Source organism: Phyllobates terribilis, unplaced genomic scaffold (genome assembly GCF_046119375.1).
Source record: "Phyllobates terribilis strain yellow unplaced genomic scaffold, ASM4611937v1 Scaffold_7__3_contigs__length_470593459, whole genome shotgun sequence".
NCBI lineage: Eukaryota > Metazoa > Chordata > Amphibia > Anura > Dendrobatidae > Phyllobates > Phyllobates terribilis.
The window spans coordinates 55,020,746-55,038,679 of NW_027362767.1; the positions used below are offsets into that span (position 1 = coordinate 55,020,746).

At 44.2% G+C, this 17,934-nt stretch overlaps 1 protein-coding gene across 2 annotated transcripts in view; it reads left to right on the forward strand.

Moving 5' to 3' along the window:
* Positions 1 to 17,934, forward strand: part of MDGA2 (MAM domain containing glycosylphosphatidylinositol anchor 2) — an 819,067-nt gene that overhangs the window by 719,912 nt on the left and 81,221 nt on the right. For both annotated transcript variants that reach the window (XM_073638570.1, XM_073638571.1), the window contains exon 10: positions 11,543 to 11,691. In XM_073638570.1, the coding sequence (XP_073494671.1) occupies positions 11,543 to 11,691 (149 nt within the window). The remainder of the gene's footprint in view (positions 1 to 11,542; positions 11,692 to 17,934) is intronic.

The following is a 17,934-nucleotide window of genomic DNA, read 5'->3' on the forward strand; positions in this document are numbered from 1 at the left end:
GAACAACAGTAGTCCTATGTTTTAAGGGCTCACTGGGTAAGATGGATGCTCCAAGCTGTAGGTCAGGGTGGATAATACGGACAGAAGGCGATAGTACTGAGGGCGGGATCTGCCGGACGGCTTATGGATCAGCGAGGAACAGAACAGCAGGATAGCAAGTAGACAAGCGGATTATGATACATCAGAAGACACAGAGCCAGGAGTGTGAATATACACAGGAACTGAAAAAGTATTGCCAGCAAGTAAATGGTTAATGGCAGCGTTAAAGTTTTGAATAGTATTAGTCCTATGTCTTAAGGGCTCACCGGATAAGGTGGATTCCCCAAGCTGTAGGTCAGGGTGAACAACACAGACTGAAGGCGATGGTATGGGGGACAGGACTTGCCAGATGGCATGCAGATCAGTGAGGATCAGAACAGAAGGATGGCAGGTAGACAAGCGGAGTATGATACATCACAAGACACAGAGCCAGGAGTGTGAATATACACAGGAACTGAAAAAGTATTTCCAGCAAGTAAATGGTTAATGGCAAAGTTGCATGGAGACAGTTGTCAATGGCAATCAACAAATAAATGGTTATCCGCAAACGGAAGTGATGAACAGGAGAACTATAAACTTGCTTGAAGTAAAGATTACACACTGTAGCAGCAGCATGGTAGTGTGAACAGCTCCAGTGAAGAGTTTGTTATGCTTTTAGCAAACAAATGCTTATCTTTCTCTTGTTTAGTGTGTTCTTAAGTGCTAATCAGGGTTCTTATAATATTTACATCTTTTACACTGTGTGCAAAATTATTAGGCAAATGAGTATTTTGATCACATGATACTTTTTATACATGTTGTCCTACTCCAAGCTGCATAGGCTTGAGAGCCAACTACCAATTAAGTAAATCTGGTGATGTGCATCTCTGTAATGAGGAGGGGTGTTGACTAATGACATCAACACCCTATATAAGGTGTACTTAATTATTAGGCAACTTCCTTTCCTTTGGTAAAATGGGTCAGAATAGAGATTTGACAGGCTCTGAAAAGTCCAAAATTGTGAGATGTCTTGCAGAGGGATGCATCAGTCTTGAAATTTCCAAACTTTTGAAGCGTGATCACCGAACAATCAAGCGTTTCATGGCAAATAGCCAACAGGGTCGCAAGAAGCGTGTTGGCCAAAAAAGGCGCAAAATAACTGCCCATGAATTGAGGAAAATCATGCGTGAAGCTGCCAAGATGCCATTCGCCACCAGTTTTGCCATATTTCAGAGCTGCAACGTTACTGGAGTATCAAAAAGCACAAGGTGCGCGATACTCAGGGACATGGTCATGGTAAGGAAGGCTGAAAAACGACCACCTTTGAACAAGAAACATAAGATAAAATGTCAAGAATGGGCCAAGAAATATCTTAAGACTGATTTTTCAAAGGTTTTATGGACTGATGAAATGAGAGTGACTCTTGATGGGCCAGATAGATGTGTAGCGCCCCGAGGGTTCGGCCGCTACAGGGGTATTGCACCTCTGCCAGAGGTGTGATATTCCACTCCCGGGTAAGGATGGAGTATGGACCAGGGCTCAGTTAGCTACATGCATCACACATACCCCATTTCCGGGGGACAGCTCAATGGTGCTCCCATTTATACAGTAATGCAGGCACGACAGACCATGTCCCTGGCTGGAGTGGGGAGGGGGGAGGAAAACCCAGTGATGTAGGAGCAGAAGGGGACGGTTTCTGTAGCATAGGAAGGAGCTCATTGGGTGCTGGTCATGTGAGCTCATACTCAGGGGAGGTATAAAAGGTGGGCACCATCTTAGGACAGGAGTCAGGTCAGACAGTTAGTGAGAGGAGAAGACAGGGAGCGGAGGCTCTGTAGGAGCTCTGCTCAAAGGCAGGCCTAGGGTGAAGGCCAGAGCCTGGCAGGAGAAGTAGGCCTGGAGAAGAGGCCGAGGGAAGGAGGAGAAGAAGGAACAGGAAAGGAGGAGAAGTGACAGAGAAACAGAAGGGCTCAGAAACAAGAAGGCAGAAGGGACCCTAAGGACCAACGTGAAATCGGGTGACGGGTCAGGCAAGAAAAGGGTACCGGATCCCAAATTGGTGGAGGTAAATTATCCCTCAGCCAAGAACCGGAGGTCGTGATCATCAGTTGGTGCGACCCCCTGCTAAACCTTGCTAGGAAGGCACCATATAGGATAGCGGGAAACGGGGCCCAAAAAGCTTGGTCACTGGTGGGGCACGAGCCAGAGGAAGGATAGAAGGGAGTCCTGTGCCATACTCCTGAATTGCCTGGGGGTTGACTGAGCCCCTCACCTGGTGGACGCAGCACGGCTCGGGCAGTTATTACCGGCGGAAGTGACTTGGAGTATACCAACTGTGAGTAAAAGACCCTGGACTGCAACACGTTGTCTTTGCATTTCTTGCCGCGCCAGCACTACCGGTGCTGGGACGCCCTGCACTTCAATCCCCACCATCTGCGCTCACTGCCCTGAGGCTACACTCTTCCCGTGGGGAGTTATACTATCATAGCTGCACACACCATCAGCCTCAGTGGATTGCCTTATAATGGCCGCAATCCACGGGTGGCGTAGTCGGACATTACCTAAAACATATAAAAGACTGCCACTGGTCTAACCACCCTGAGCCACGGGACCGGGTCGCCACTGCTACTCCCAGCATTGCCCTGAAGCCCGGTCCCGAGTGCCCCACGGCCCAGGGGGTGAGTCAGATGGGCCAGAGGCTGGATCAATAAAGGGCAGAGAGCTCCGCTCCGACTCAGACGCCAGCAAGGTGGAGGTGGGGTACTGATATGGGCTGGTATCATCAAAGATGAACTTGTGGGACCTTTTCGGGTTGAGGATGGAGTGAAGCTCAACTCCCAGACCTACTGCCAGTTTCTGGAAGACAACTTCTTCAAGCAGTGGTACAGGAAGAAGTCGGTATCGTTCAAGAAACACATGATTTTCATGCAGGACAATGCTCCATCACATGCATTCAACTACTCCACAGCATGGCTGGCCAGTAAAGGTCTAAAAGAAGAAAAAATAATGACATGGCCCCCTTGTTCACCTGATCTGAACCCCATAGAGAACCTGTGGTCCATCATAAAATGTGAGATCTACAGGGAGGGAAAACAGTACACCTCTGGGAACAGTGTCTGGGAGGCTGTGGTGGCTGCTGCACGCAATGTTGATCGAAAACAGATCAAGCAACTGACAGAATCTATGGATGGAAGGCTGCTGAGTGTCATCATAAAGAAAGGTGGCTATATTCATCACTCATTTTTTTGGTTTTGGTTTTTGCATGTCAGAAATGTTTATTTCTAAATTTTGGGCACTGATATTGGTTTACCTGGTGAAAATAAACAAGTGAGATGGGATTATATTTGGTTTTTATTACGTTGCCTAATAATTCTGCACAGTAATAGTTACCTGCACAAACAGATATCCTCCTAAGATAGCCAAATCTAAAAAAAACCCACTCCACCTTCCAAAAATATTAAGCTTGGATATTTATGAGTCTTTTGGGTTGATTGAGAACATAGTTGTTGATCAATAATAAAAATAATCCTCTAAAACACAACTTGCCTAATAATTCTGCACACAGTGTAGTCCCATTTCCAAAACGTGATGGAAATGTTATCCTAGGATGATGAATATGCATTTATCACCGAGAACTAGAAGGGATGAGTATTTTTTTTTTTTGGTGACTGTGTACTCTGCAGGTCTCCGTAGACTGACGCAGGAAAAGAAGGAGAGAGGAGAATCTGCAGCTCTGCCTGAAGCATCACCACTTCCCAGCTGATCAAACTGAGTGTGTTAGTCTCCTTGTCAGGAATCACACCAGCGCTGTACAGCTGCAGGCATTTCTAATATGCTAAACAAGGACATGTTTTCTGAAGAAAGTCATTTTTTTCCTCTTTGATCTTGAGTTTAATTCAGACTTTCAGCGTAAGTGAAGGTTAAGCAAATCTAAAAATACATCCTCATTATGCTAAGGTAGTTCAGAGGCTGCGGAGGGTTGTTGGACTTTTTGTACACTTATTACTGACGTGATCACATTTGCCTTGACATTTGCAAAAAGCCACAAAGCACCAAGCAAATTTTCAGGATTGAGCCACCAGCTGGAGCGTTTGTACATACTGGGGGTCCGAGGGCCACATTATTAGATTGTATCACTCCCAAGTGCTGGAAGAAAACTTTTCTGTTATTTCCATTTTATATATTTTACTTATTAACCAAATACACTTTATTATACATTTCTTCGATAGAAGCCATTTCTGGAGAAAAGGGGTCCCCTGCTCCCATGTTTAGCACAGGAGGAAACCCACGATATATGCTACAGTATTAAGACACGCATCTTAATCATTGAATTCAGGTTTCTCATTCAGTTCTAACACCCCCTTTGTATAACATCCGGCCCCTCGCCCCTCCTATGTATAACATTCAGCCCCTCACCCCTCCTATGTATCACATCCGGCCCCTCACCCCTCCTGTGTATAACATCTGGCCCCTCACCCCTCCTATGTATAACAGCTGGCCCCTCACCTCTCCTATCTATAACATTCAGCCCCTCACCCCTCCTATGTATCACATCCGGCCCCTCACCCCTCCTGTGTATAACATCTGGCCCCTCACCCCTCCTATGTATCACATCCGGCCCCTCACCCCTCCTGTGTATAACATCTGGCCCCTCACCCCTCCTATGTATGACATCCGGCCCCTCACCCCTCCTATGTATAACATTCAGCCCCTCACCCCTCCTATGTATAACATTCAGCCCCTCACCCCTCCTATGTATCACATCTGGCCCCTCACCCCTCCTATGTATCACATCCGGCCCCTCACCCCTCCTGTGTATAACATCTGGCCCCTCACCCCTCCTATGTATGACATCCGGCCCCTCACCCCTCCTATGTATAACATTCAGCCCCTCACCCCTCCTATGTATAACATTCAGCCCCTCACCCCTCCTATGTATCACATCCGGCCCCTCACCCCTCCTGTGTATAACATCTGGCCCCTCACCCCTCCTATGTATGACATCCGGCCCCTCACCCCTCCTATGTATAACATTCAGCCCCTCACCCCTCCAATGTATAACATCTGGCCCCTCACCCCTCCTGTGTATAACATCTGGCCCCTCACCCCTCCTATGTATAACATCTGACCCCTCAACCCTGCTGTGTATAATATCCGGCCCCTCACTGCCCATGTATAACATCCGGCCCCTCACCCCTGCTGTTTATAACATCTGGCCCCTCACCCCTCCTATGTATTACATCTGGCCCCATACCCCTCCTGTGTATAACATCCGGCCCCTCACCCCTCCTGTGTATAACATCTGGCCCCTCACCCCTCCTATGTATAACATTCAGCCCCTCACCCCTCCTATGTATAACATCCGGCCCCTCACCCCTGCTGTTTATAACATCTGGCCCCTCACCCCTCCTATGTATTACATCTGGCCCCATACCCCTCCTGTGTATAACATCCGGCCCCTCACCCCTCCTGTTTATAACATCCGGCCCCTCACCCATCCTATGTATAACAGCTGGCCCCTCACCCATCCTATATATAACATCTGGCCCCTCACCATCCATGTATAACATCTGGCCCCTCACCCCTCCTGTGTATAACATCCGGTCCCTCACTCAGGGAGGGGTGAGAGGCCGGATGTTAAACACGGGCGATGAAGTGCCGGATGTTGTACATAGGAGGGGTGAGAGGCCAGCTGTTATATATAGGAGGGGTGAGGGGCCGACTGTTATACATAGGAGGGATGAGGGGCCGGCTATTATACATAGGAGGGGTGAGGGGCCGGCTGTTATATATAGGAGGGGTGAGGGGCCGGCTGTTATATATAGGAGGGGTGAGGGGCCGGCTATTATACATAGGAGGGGTGAGGGGCCGGCTGTTATATATAGGAGGGGTGAGAGGCCAGCTGTTATATATAGGAGGGGTGAGGGGCTGGCTATTATACATAGGAGGGGTGAGGGGCCAGATAACATCTGGACCTTTGCCTCCAGTGTATAACATCCAGTACCCCGGTATATAACATCTGGCACCATTGCCCCCCATGTATAACAACTGCCCCCACACCAGGCTGTTTGTCTTTACTAACATGTGACAGAATGTTTGGTGGTGCAGAGCTCACTGATATCAGCGCGGTCCTGTAATAGGAGCCACCGTATAACAAGTCCATTCATAACGTTTCTTCCCCCTAAATCTCCCCCCATCACCTGTGAGTGATATTATTGAGAAGTGGAAGGAACCGCAGCAACTCAGCCACGAAGTAGAGACCCCGTAACGTTACAGAGTGGGGGGCCGAGTTCTGAGGAGCAGAGATCTCAAAAGTCACCACCGCTCTACTGACCCCATAACTGCAGAGTCCCGACCTCCTCTGGTATAACATCAGCACTAACACTGTGCCCCCCGCAGGGAGCTTCATGGCCGGACAGCTGCATGCAGCCTTACATCACCAAGCACAATGCCGGGTGTAGAATGGGGTGGTGTAAAGCCGCCACCACTGGACTCTGGAGGAGACATGTTCTGTTCAGTGACAGATCACACTTCTATGATGGAGGAGTCTGGGTTTGGTGATTCCAGGAGGACCTTAACCCCTGACTGCTTGTGCCGCTGTACAGATGGTGGAGGAGGATAACGCTATGCGATTTATTTTTCAGGATTTGGCCTCGGCCTCTTAGTTCCAGTGAAGGGAAATCTTAATACTTCAGCATACAAGACATTTTGGACAATTGTGTCTTTCCTCTTTGTCTGAACAGTTTGGGAAAGGCCCATAGCATTATCCCTTATAAGTTTTGAATGACAGTGCCCAGTACACAGGGTCCATACAGACATGGAGGGGGAGTTTGGTGGGAAGAACATGACCGGCCTCACATAGCTGCAAAATTACATTTTGATTGATACAATTTTGGAGTACATACTATGATTTTATTGGTTTTTATTGCATTTTGGGGGAAGTGCAGCAACCAAAAATCCTCAATTTTGGTATTTAATTTTTTGCTTTTAGACATTTAAAAGGGATCCGATCTGCTGATTTGTGCTGCCCAAACTGCTGACAGCATGACTGCATGAATGCAGCCAAGTAAATTATTCTCTGAAACTCTCAGGTGTCTCACAGAAAATATAGTTATAAGATCCAGGAACCATAGACGGAGATGAGAGTAGTCTTGGACCGCCCCTGGCCAGCTTCTCCTAGAGCTGCTCCACTTGATTGACAGGTCTTTCCCTATGTAAACAAGAGGGAGAGACCTGTCAATGACCTCCAGCAGCACTACTCTCCAGTTTATAGTATTAAATAAAATCAGGGACCAGTCAGTCACAATAGGCGATGGTCACAGCTCACTTTCTCCCCTTTCCTGCACAGTGAACTTTGTATATGTCACAGAGCATGCCTAAAACGCTTTCCCATAGAAGTCAATGAGTTGCGTACTTAACACAGACAGGATTATAGTATTACCGTAAATAACATAGGATCCATGAGTCATAGTAGGTGATGCTTACAGTTCACTTCCTCTCTCTTCCTGCACAATTAACTCTAACGTCTATGGAAGATTGTTGTAGGCCAGGGGGCGCGTCACATTCACTGTGACATATACAATGAGTCATCTCATTATCACTGTCAGGATTATAGTATCCATGAATCATAATAAGTGATGGTTACAGCTCACTTCCACTCTCTTCCTGCACAATGAACTGTAAATTCTATGGAAGAGTGTTGTGGGCATGCACTGTGACATGTACAATGAGCCTTCTCATTATCACAGACCAGATTATAGTATTAAATAACAAGGATGCCATCAGTCATAATGGGTAATCATCACAGCTCACAGCTTCCCTCTTCCTTCACAGTAATTTATACATGTCACAAAGCATGGCCACAACACTCTCCCATAAAATTCAATGCGTCATCTCATTATCACAGATAGGATTATAGTATTAAAAAACACAGAATCCATGAGTCATAATAAGTGATGGTTACAGCTCACTTTCTCTCCCTTCCTGCACAGTGAACTCTGACTTCTATGGAAGAGTGTTGTGCACATGCATTGTGACATCTACAATGAGTCATCTCATTATCAGAGGCAGGATAGTAGTATCCATTAGTCATAATAAGTGATGGTTACAGCTCACTTCCTCTCCCTTCCTGCACAGTGAACTCTAACTTCTATGGAAGAGTGTTGTGCGCATGCATTGTGACATCTACAATGAGTCATCTCATTATCAGAGGCAGGATAGTAGTATCCATTAGTCATAATAAGTGATGGTTACAGCTCACTTCCTCTCCCTTCCTGCACAGTGAACTCTAACTTCTATGGAAGAGTGTTGTGTGCATGCATTGTGACATCTACAATGAGTCATCTCATTATCACTTACAGTATTAAAAAAAGTACAGGATCTATCAGTCAAAATAGTTGATGGTCACAGCTCACTTCTTCCTTCCCGGTAATTTGTCACAGAGGATGCCCACAACATTTTCAAATAGAAATCTTTTTGTGAAAATAGTTACTTATGTCCAGATGCCAGTTAGAAAGCAAATTTCTGAAATGTTCACAAAAAAGTTAAAAAATATATAATAATGAGCTAACACTAGGGTATTGTTGTATAGGACGGGGCCTTTGGGGCTCTCGGGCACCCAGGCCTGGGTGTAAAACTCGGCCCCATTACCAGGGTGATACTTGTCCGGAATACATGAGGTTACTTTTATGTTTTTCCATATGGTGCATTACAAAAAGTTTGACCCAATCAGGTTTTACCTGGCAGATCCGGCTGCGGAGAATTTCTCCTTTCAATGGATTCAGCTTTTAGTGCGGCGGCGTAAATGTCCTTACACTCTCGGATTCTTCAGTAATATTCACAGTAAATTCCAGCTAAAAGAGCTTTTACCTTAATAGTGCATTACATTCTCGTCAATCCGACTAATTCAATCGATGAACGGTACCTAAAAGAGGCCAGATTATCTCAATTATAGTCTCCGGTGTTTGCATTAAATCATCGATATAAACTCAAGTCACCCGTAGACCAACAAACAAATTGGAACCAAAGGGTGGAACATAAATGAAGAATCAAAAAATTGTATAAATCAGTAGTACATAGAAAAAAAAAACCCAGAAAACTTTCTCACCTTCCATAAGTCTGTAGGACCCCTTTCCCTCTCTGCACAGAACCTTTAATCACCAAAAATCCATTTGTTATAATACCAAAACTAGTAGATAGATAAGAGGGGGAGGAGGGGGATGCAGCTGCAGTGCCCTTTATTCTTCTTTTAGATACAAGGTGACCACTTAAAAACTAATCAAAATGCCAGAGGTTATTGTACTCTTCCACTTCAATGGCTGAAATGTCCCCTGATAGCAAAGAACAGATGTAATGGAGCTGAATGTGTCATTTAACTGTTTCCTTGGGGTGTGCAATAGGTAGTCTGATGGTCGATCATAGATAGACTATTGGGATATTCCGGCACTTTTTCTGATACCAACTAATCTGATGATATTGATGAACTATCCTAATAAAAGATCATCACCACATTAGTCCTGGACAACCCCTTTAATTGTGTCTTCTAGTTAGGGCTTCATAAGGCCATAGGCAAAACTTGAAGACCCCAATGCAAAATCTGTAACAGGGAGTCCATACTTGGCAACAGTCCGGATTTTGCCTAGACAGTCCTGTAGTCCTGGTCACAAAAGGGGTACTTTATTAAAGATGATCAATTTGATGCAATTTAAATTTGTCAATTTTTTAGCAATCTGTTGAATTCGAATAATTAGAACTAATTTGCAATTCGCTTAGCTAGAATCACCTGGAAAATTTGTTGCCATTTTACATTTTTCAAAAGATTGCATCAGCCATAAAAGGGTCACGTGACCCCAGGCACGACTATGCAGACTTCCCTATAATGCCTTGCTGCTATTACATCACATGGTATAGCATGGCCAATCAGGAGGGAATATAATAGCCTGTATAAAAGCAAAGGCAGGGAATGCAGCAGCTGTATTGTGAAGAATCTGGACAGTAAGAGGACATTGTCAGAGCTCAACAATAGAAATAGAGAGAGAAAGCCATACAACACAGAAGCTCTACAGATAGTGTGTGATAGCACCGTAGCTGAGAAAATTAGTGCGTATTTAAACTTTGTACCCTACAGTACTTTCGATTTGTGGGAGATTGATTCACCACAAATTGAATTGTTGTGAAAAATTTGGCGAAGTTGGCAAATTGTAATTTTAAAAGATTTGCTCATTTCTACAGGGTGTAGTTAAACCATACGTAAAATAGATTAGGAGTGTTTCTGGGCATTTTGGCGCATTCTTGGGAATCCTAGAGGTGGGGTTTAAGTGTTCCAAATTGCTGATAAGTCATATATAGCATTGTTCTCCTTATATGAAACATTGGAACTTTTAGGACCCCTTCAGAATCCTCTGCACCCCAGAGTAGGGCATTAGGAAGATGTGACTGTGTGTCCCCGGGGTGACAGACAGTCGCCCTGCAGTGGGTTGCAGGAGATCTCTACGTTTTCCATTGCAGACATCTTATTAGAGGCTGTCTCTAGGACCCAGTGGCTACCTTCCTCTGGCTAATTAACACCCTGGCCTGTGTGTATAAATACCTGCTGTGTTCCAGAGGGAGGTATCGGCTATATTCATTACTCCTTGTGAAGGCTTGAGCAAGAGCAGTACTTCTTCCTCTCTGGTGTTGAGGACGTGTGCGCAGTTGTCTGGAGTCATCTAAGGCTAAGCAATTCCCCTTTGTTTGTCCTCCCTTGTTGTCTTTAGTGTCAGTGGGGATCGACTAGTGCTCATCTCCTCCCTTCCCTAGCCTTAGCCAAACCCAAGGGAAAGAAAGGTTGAGGAACGTGTGCGGCGATTGGTGAAGAGCCAGTATAGTGACGTTAGGGAAGACAGAGTGATATTCTATCAGCTAGGAGGTCTCCACTTCCACCTTTACCTAGTGTCTGGGCTTCCTTTCCCTCTTCCCTTTGAGTTGCACTAAGTCTATCCCACACCTTGCGTGACACTATGCCAGAAATCGACACTGAAGAAATCTGGATAGGGACACAATACTGCAGGATAAAGAGGATGTCAAAGCGGTGTCACCGTACAACACCTAAAAAGCGCAAAAATCCGCTGCTGGTGCCCCGTGGCTGGAGGAGACAGGTCTTCAAGATGTACATTTACCAGAGATGGAGGTGTCACAATAGGCAGGCTGCACTGCGGAAATTAAGACACTTTGGGGATCAAAACAGGGTTTTTATTTTTAACAATGCATTTTGGCGCTTTTTTCAAGGTACTTTTTTTTTTCTTTTTTTACCTTGAAAAAGGCGTCGGTCCGGCACCAAAACGCGTTGGTTATAATTAAAGACCCTATTTTGAACCCCAAGGCTCCTTAATTTCCGCAGTGCAGCCCAACTATCGTGACACCTCCAACTCTGGTGGAGATCTATTCTGGGCATTTTAAGACCAGGCTAAAACGACACAAATTTTTGTATAGTTTGTTTCTGTGTGTGCACATATAACACTGTCCCTTTGTATGTATTTTTATCCAGGGAAGGCATACCCCCCCGAATTCTACTACGATACCTACAACCCTCTATGGCAAAGCAAAGCCAGTGTCTACTCCTACGGCTTACAATGGACTCAGATGAACCCGGACGCCGTGGACCGAATACTGGTGTACCGCTTGGGACTTAAGCAGGTGATCCCATACGCTAAACAATACAATAACAATTTAATGAGCGCATTATTTGCTTGTCTGGATATTGTAAGGCAAGTACTAAAGCATTGAGAAGCATTCCGGAATGGGTAATCATTCCTTCTTACTCGCCAGGAATTGATTTCTTAGTTACGGACGTGCTGCGCGGAGCTGGAGATACGACGGGCAGGTTTGCAATTTAAAGACCTAAAAAAATTTAATTACATTTTAAGATTAACTTCCATCGGAAGTAGCTTGCGTCGTCGAGATGAAAGCAATAGATGTAAAATACAAGACGGGTGCATTCAGATACAGATCAGTTGTTTTATGTATGCAGAATTGGCCGCTGTTTTTCGCACCCTATAGAGCAGCAGGCAGGACGGCGTCTCGTCTGGAGCCGGCAATCATCATCCTCTCATCCATTTGATTGCTGTATGCCGAAAATAAAAAAATAAAAAAGATAAGATAAGGACAGGAAGAGACTTGCTCCAATAATAAAAGATCTTTGCTACCTACACAAGTATCTTTCTCTTAACCCCTTCTTGACTGACCATTTATCTTTATTTTTCCCCTTCCTTTTTTTTTTTTTTTTAATTTCTTTTTTCCATCTTCAAGTGACAACATTTTTTAAATATTTTTCCATGGTATGATTTTTTAAAAATTTGTTAATTTTTATCTTTTTTACTGTGGGAAACGTTTTAGGTTTTAATCACACTACATAAATGAATTAGAATATAGAAATTCTGCCATTTTTTTTTTCACACCTTTCACTGTAGGATCTATTGAGATATTTGGAAACTTTTTTTTTCAGGCGCAGTGACATAAAATATGAATACTTTTTAAAAATTAAAAAAAAAATGAAAGAAAATAAAACTATAGGGTTGGAAAAGTGGGATTTTTTTTTTATATAGATTTTCTTTTTATACTTTATGAAGTTTTCAACTATTCTTTTTTTACTTTTTTTTAAGTCATAATAGGGGACTTGAACCTGTGATCACTTTTGAGTTTCAGTGCATTAGGCATTTTAGGAATTTTTTTCACTTTTTTCAAACTTTTTTTTTTTTTTTTACATTTTTTTAAGTATAAAAATAGTAAAAACTAAATCCAGAAAAAAATTGTTTGTACTTTTCCAATTATATAAAGTTTATTTCTTATTTTTTTAAAAAAAGTATTCATGTGTGGTGTCACTGCATCGGAAACAAATCTGACCTTCCAAAATATCCAAATATTTCCTCCATACAGTGAATGAAGTAAAAAAAAAAAAAAAAAAAGCATCACGATGATGCAGATAGCAATGAGAGTGGGCAGCGGCGGACGTGCAGTGGAGCGGCATGGAGCGGCCCTTGGGCCACAGTTTTAGCCCTTTGGCTGTCTCGATCCACGGGCTGGACTGGAGAAGATGTAGTCCACGGTCCACAGTTTGCCCAGCTCTGCTCTAGAGCCACATTTACTGTGTCTTGTGGATGTATCTTGTGGATAAGAAACAAGTTATGATGGGCTAGCCATTGTTCTGGTGTAGAAAACCCATTAAATACCACATTAGGGCATTCTAAGTTAAAAGATTAGTCCTTCATTCAGACCTACATAAAGCATAGACTCAATGCACTGCTGTATCATATCCTCAAATTCCCCCACAGATTAAGGCTGACCACTGGGGGTCATAATAATTGGATTTATTTGTATTATCATTTTTGTATACTTTTGTATTAAAAAGGAACTTAGTCAAAATTTTCAATATTTTTTAGACACAACTTGGTGGTTTTAATCCTTTGAAGGCGTAAACTCTTGATAGTTGTGATGAACAAACAGGTGATTTCAGGGCACTATGATTCCACTGGTCAAAGTCTCAGTTTGTGCAACCTGTGCATCTTTAACCCCTGATCATTGTGGATCCAGTTTAACCCCTTAAAATAAAACTTGTAACAAAGTGCGCAGTGCCTGCTAACAGGTAATTGTTGTAGAGCAATTTATGCACAAAATAATTCATAAATTGCATAATATAGTCATGTAATGACCTTTAGTGGCATCTAATGCTGATAAATTTGGTACTTTTATTAGCTCATACCCCAGCCCTAGACATTACTATGTGGCTCGTAAGTGAAATAGATAAAAAAACGAGATGTCTACAGCCCCCACAGGGGCGAATAAATTGTGACCTTCCTAGTGGAATGTCAAAAGAACTCAAGGATTCCAATGTTGTATCTATTGGTTTTAGCAGAAATATGAGGCTGTTTCTACGGAGGTGACTTTAGACATTTGATTGTTTCTAAGGGGTTTGTTTTTACTATTATGAAGTCTAAACTGATACACTATATTATTTCTAGCGCAGTGCCTGAGGGGGCTGAGCCGAGAGAACGCCATGGCCATGCCCCGCCCTCAGGCCCGGCACTAGGCACAATACGGTATATCAATTGCCTGGAGTGTGTCCTTGAGAAAAAACATAATAAGCATTTGGGAGTATACAGTGAAATCTGGAGCAGATGAGCCTTAAAGGGTTTTTCCAGGATAATGATGAAAGTCTGCAGTAACAGTTCACTTGTATTGAGTGAGGCTGAACACGTCCAGTTGGAAAGTGGCCGCCCTCTCTCGTTTACGGCACAGCACATGGTTACGATTCAGAAGTCTGCAGTTACATGGAATGACTGCAGACTTTCATCACAAACCTGAAAAAAACCCTCTAAGGGAATATGTGGTGACTCGTCACTCTACTGGAGCTTTTGGAAAAGGGAAGACCTCCTGCATTCCCAAAAAAGTTGGCAAATCTTCCAAACACTACAAAAACCTGCCAAAATGTCCTAGATGCCCTAGTTTTAGGATTTCTTTAGGATGACATTGGGATACTTCATCTTCGGATGGAACTCTGACATCCAAACCAACATTCAGGGGGTGGAAAAATGGAAACCTATCAACAGGATTTAGACCCTCCAAACCACCACCATCCTGCTTTTTAGGACTGTGACAGGTTCACAATGAGGATCTTCTGTCTTCTGAAAGATTCAGGATAAATGAGGAGAATTTTGAACTCTGTATTCATATGACAGTAATAAGTCACAGGGGTGGAGCCGCTGTCCTGAAAAGTCACTCTGGCTGGTCCTATTCTTGGCTTGATTGCCTCCCATAGGCCTAGAGCATCATCACAAGACTTTCTGACCTTGAGATTGAGGCAACCTCCCTTTGGCTAATCCTCCATCTTCCTACATCTTTTCTTTTAATTTTCCAAGTCCCACTGCCATGATGATATGGAACTTCTGGAAGTTCCTTATGTCCAGTGCCATTTGGAAAATTAGTTTCTTGTGATTTCGCCAGACAGAGTTGTCATAAGAAATAGCGTGAATCCCCAAAAATATCTACTTTATAGCTAATATAAGCAGTTCTTAATTTGACATAAATGCAGTTGACGCACCCCCTGGGCCAGTGCTGTTAGGGATACCCGGAGCCGGATCAGATGGGGGTTGTAGTCTCCGAGTGGCTGTGACCCGGTCCGTGCCCAGGGTGTCAAGCTCAGTGTGTGGCAGTCCTTACTGATGTTACTAAAGTTCTTTATGTCGACTACACCACCCGTTGAATTGCGGTCAGTACGGCCGCCGCTGCAGCAGGGTCCACTGAGGCTGATGATGTGAGTGCAGCTTAGGTAGTATAACCCCCAACGGGAGGGGTATAGCCTCAGGGGGTCAGGTGCAGAGGATGGTGGTTGTGGAAGTGCAGGGAAGATGGTAATGAGAGTCAGAGTCGGGTTGTGCAGTTCAGGGTTCTTTACTTACTGCTGTTCTTGTACCGGTCACTCCGGCCTTGAGTGACCACCCGAGCCGTGCTGCCTCCACCAGGTCCTGGACTCGGCCAACCCCCAAGTAGTTCTGGAGCGTGGTCCTGAGCTCCCTTTCTGTCCTGTCCTCGTCTCTGGCCTTCCCCACCAGGGATCCACCTATGTCCGGCTCCCTCGGGCCTCTTGTTGGTGAACCCTTGTCTCTGGGTTCCCTGACCCTATGCGTGGTCTGCCTTCCGGGTGGATATAGTGGGTGGCCGTGGCAGATTCTGCCCACAGCCTCCGGTTCCTGGCTAAGGTGTGCTGTAGCCTCTGCCAGCTTGGGATCCGGTACCCTGTTGCCAACTCTTCACCCTTTGATTTAGTTTGGGCTCTCAGAGTTCCTTCTTTCTCCCCCTCTGGGTCTTTCTCTCTCCTCTCTCACTCTTGGCCTTGGGGCTGCTCTGCTCTTCTGCTCTCTTCCTCTGCAAAGACTTACTGACTGCTTCTCACATACTGACCGACGACCCTGATCTAAGATGGTGCCCACCTTATATACTCCCTCTATGTGTGAGCTCAGGTGACCAGCACCCAATGAGCTCCTAGCACTACCCAGACTGCTCCCCCTATCTGCCCCTACACTACTGGGATATTCCACCCCCCTCCCACTCCAGCCAAGGACAGACTCGGTCGTACCTGCACATTATTAAGTGGGAGTACCATTGGTCTGTCCTCCGGAAATGGGATGTGTGTAGTGCATGCAGCTGACTGAGCTCAGTTCCACACTCCATCCTTACCCGGGAGTGGAATATCACACCTCTGGGTTGAGGTGCAATACCCCTGTAGCAGCCGAATCCTCAGGGTGCTACACAATCATTACTAGTATTTGGACCTCTTAAAGAGGACCTTTCTTCTGTCCTAAATATGTAATTTATTTTTATTTTTTTACTTGGTGTAAATGCCGCTGTTCTCCTGAATCCGGAGATGGTTTTCTTTTCCTCCTGTGCCTCTCCATTCCAGAGATATGGCCTCTTCTTCCCTGTTTGTAAATCTAGTACTGTTAAGCAAGTGGGTGTGGTCATCAAATCTTTTCTGTGTGTATTCATATGGACCCCACCCAGTTGTCCAACAAGACTAGATTTATATGCAAGGGAGAAGGGGCCATATCTCAGGAACGGAGAGGAGCAGGAACAAAAGAAAAACATCTCCAGATTCAGGAGAACTGCGGCATTTACACCAGGTAAAAAAATTACATATTCATGACAAGAGTGCTAGTCCAGTATTAAAGTGCCATGACCAATTTTCCAGTGATTTGAGGTAGATTCGGAGGGCCAATGGCGCTCAGGTGTGAACAGGGGACATTTTGACTCCTTACGTCTTCATTTTGTATTTGTTAATCCTTGTATGGTCTACTACCGACAGATCATTTTTGACCCGTGCGCCTTTGTTTGAGTTTTTTTGAAAATTGAGGGTTTTCTTCCAGTACTTACTGTTCTTATAGCTCTTTTGTATAAAGTGTTTGAATGCTCCTTCTGTCATGTACAGTAATAGTGAGTGCATTAACCTCCATCATACTGAGAGCGGCTATTTCATAAAAGCTGAATGCAGCAAATTAAGCGTTTCATGGTTTTGAATGTTCCTCCTTTCAGGGCTCTGTCCGTGGAGAGAATTAACGCATTTACATGTGCCGTTCCACAAAGACAGACTAAATACCCGACAAATCGAAAGCTTTTAGGAACTGTGTATTTACCTTTTGAATGTTTTCATTATGTAATGACAGAATCTGGAAGGTGACATAAAATGGAAACGTTTCATTAATGTTCGAGAATGTAGCTAAGGCTGACGCTATAGAAAGAGCAGGATGTATAGATGCGCTGTGCGACTGTCAAACATAAGTACATAGCGCACCCTCTCACATAGCAAGAAAAACAAGCTGAAGAATAGTAATAGAAAAAAAAACATTATGTTAACCCCTTTAGATGATTTTTATTCATTTTTACATTGTCGCATTCCGAAAGATAAAAATACGATTGTTTTATGTTTTGTTTTCTGTTGATCTATCTATATGAAGGCTTGATTTTGCTTGATGAGTTATATACATTAATTTCACGATTGTGGGAAAAATAGGTGTTCATTCAATTTTAACCCAGCCTAAGAAGAGGTTTAAAAAACAGCAATTCTGACATTGTTTTATGGGGGAACGTTTTTGCTTGTGGAGAGTGCCCAGCCTGTGTAAGGAGACTTATAGGCCATGCAGTGCTTCTATGAGAATTTAGATATGCAAATAGTTTCTTCAGAGAAGAAGAGGACTTTAACTCTATTGCCACCTATTGGAAGTAGCAATCCCAAAAGTAAATGTCAAACTTTTAATGAGCATTACCACATGACTTAGGATAAGAAGCCAAACCAGAAATTCCATATGCAGACACATGTTTCGGGGTGTTTGCCCCTCCTCAGTGCAAAGCAGGAAGTCTGATTTGGCTAGATGACAGGCCTCTGACTTC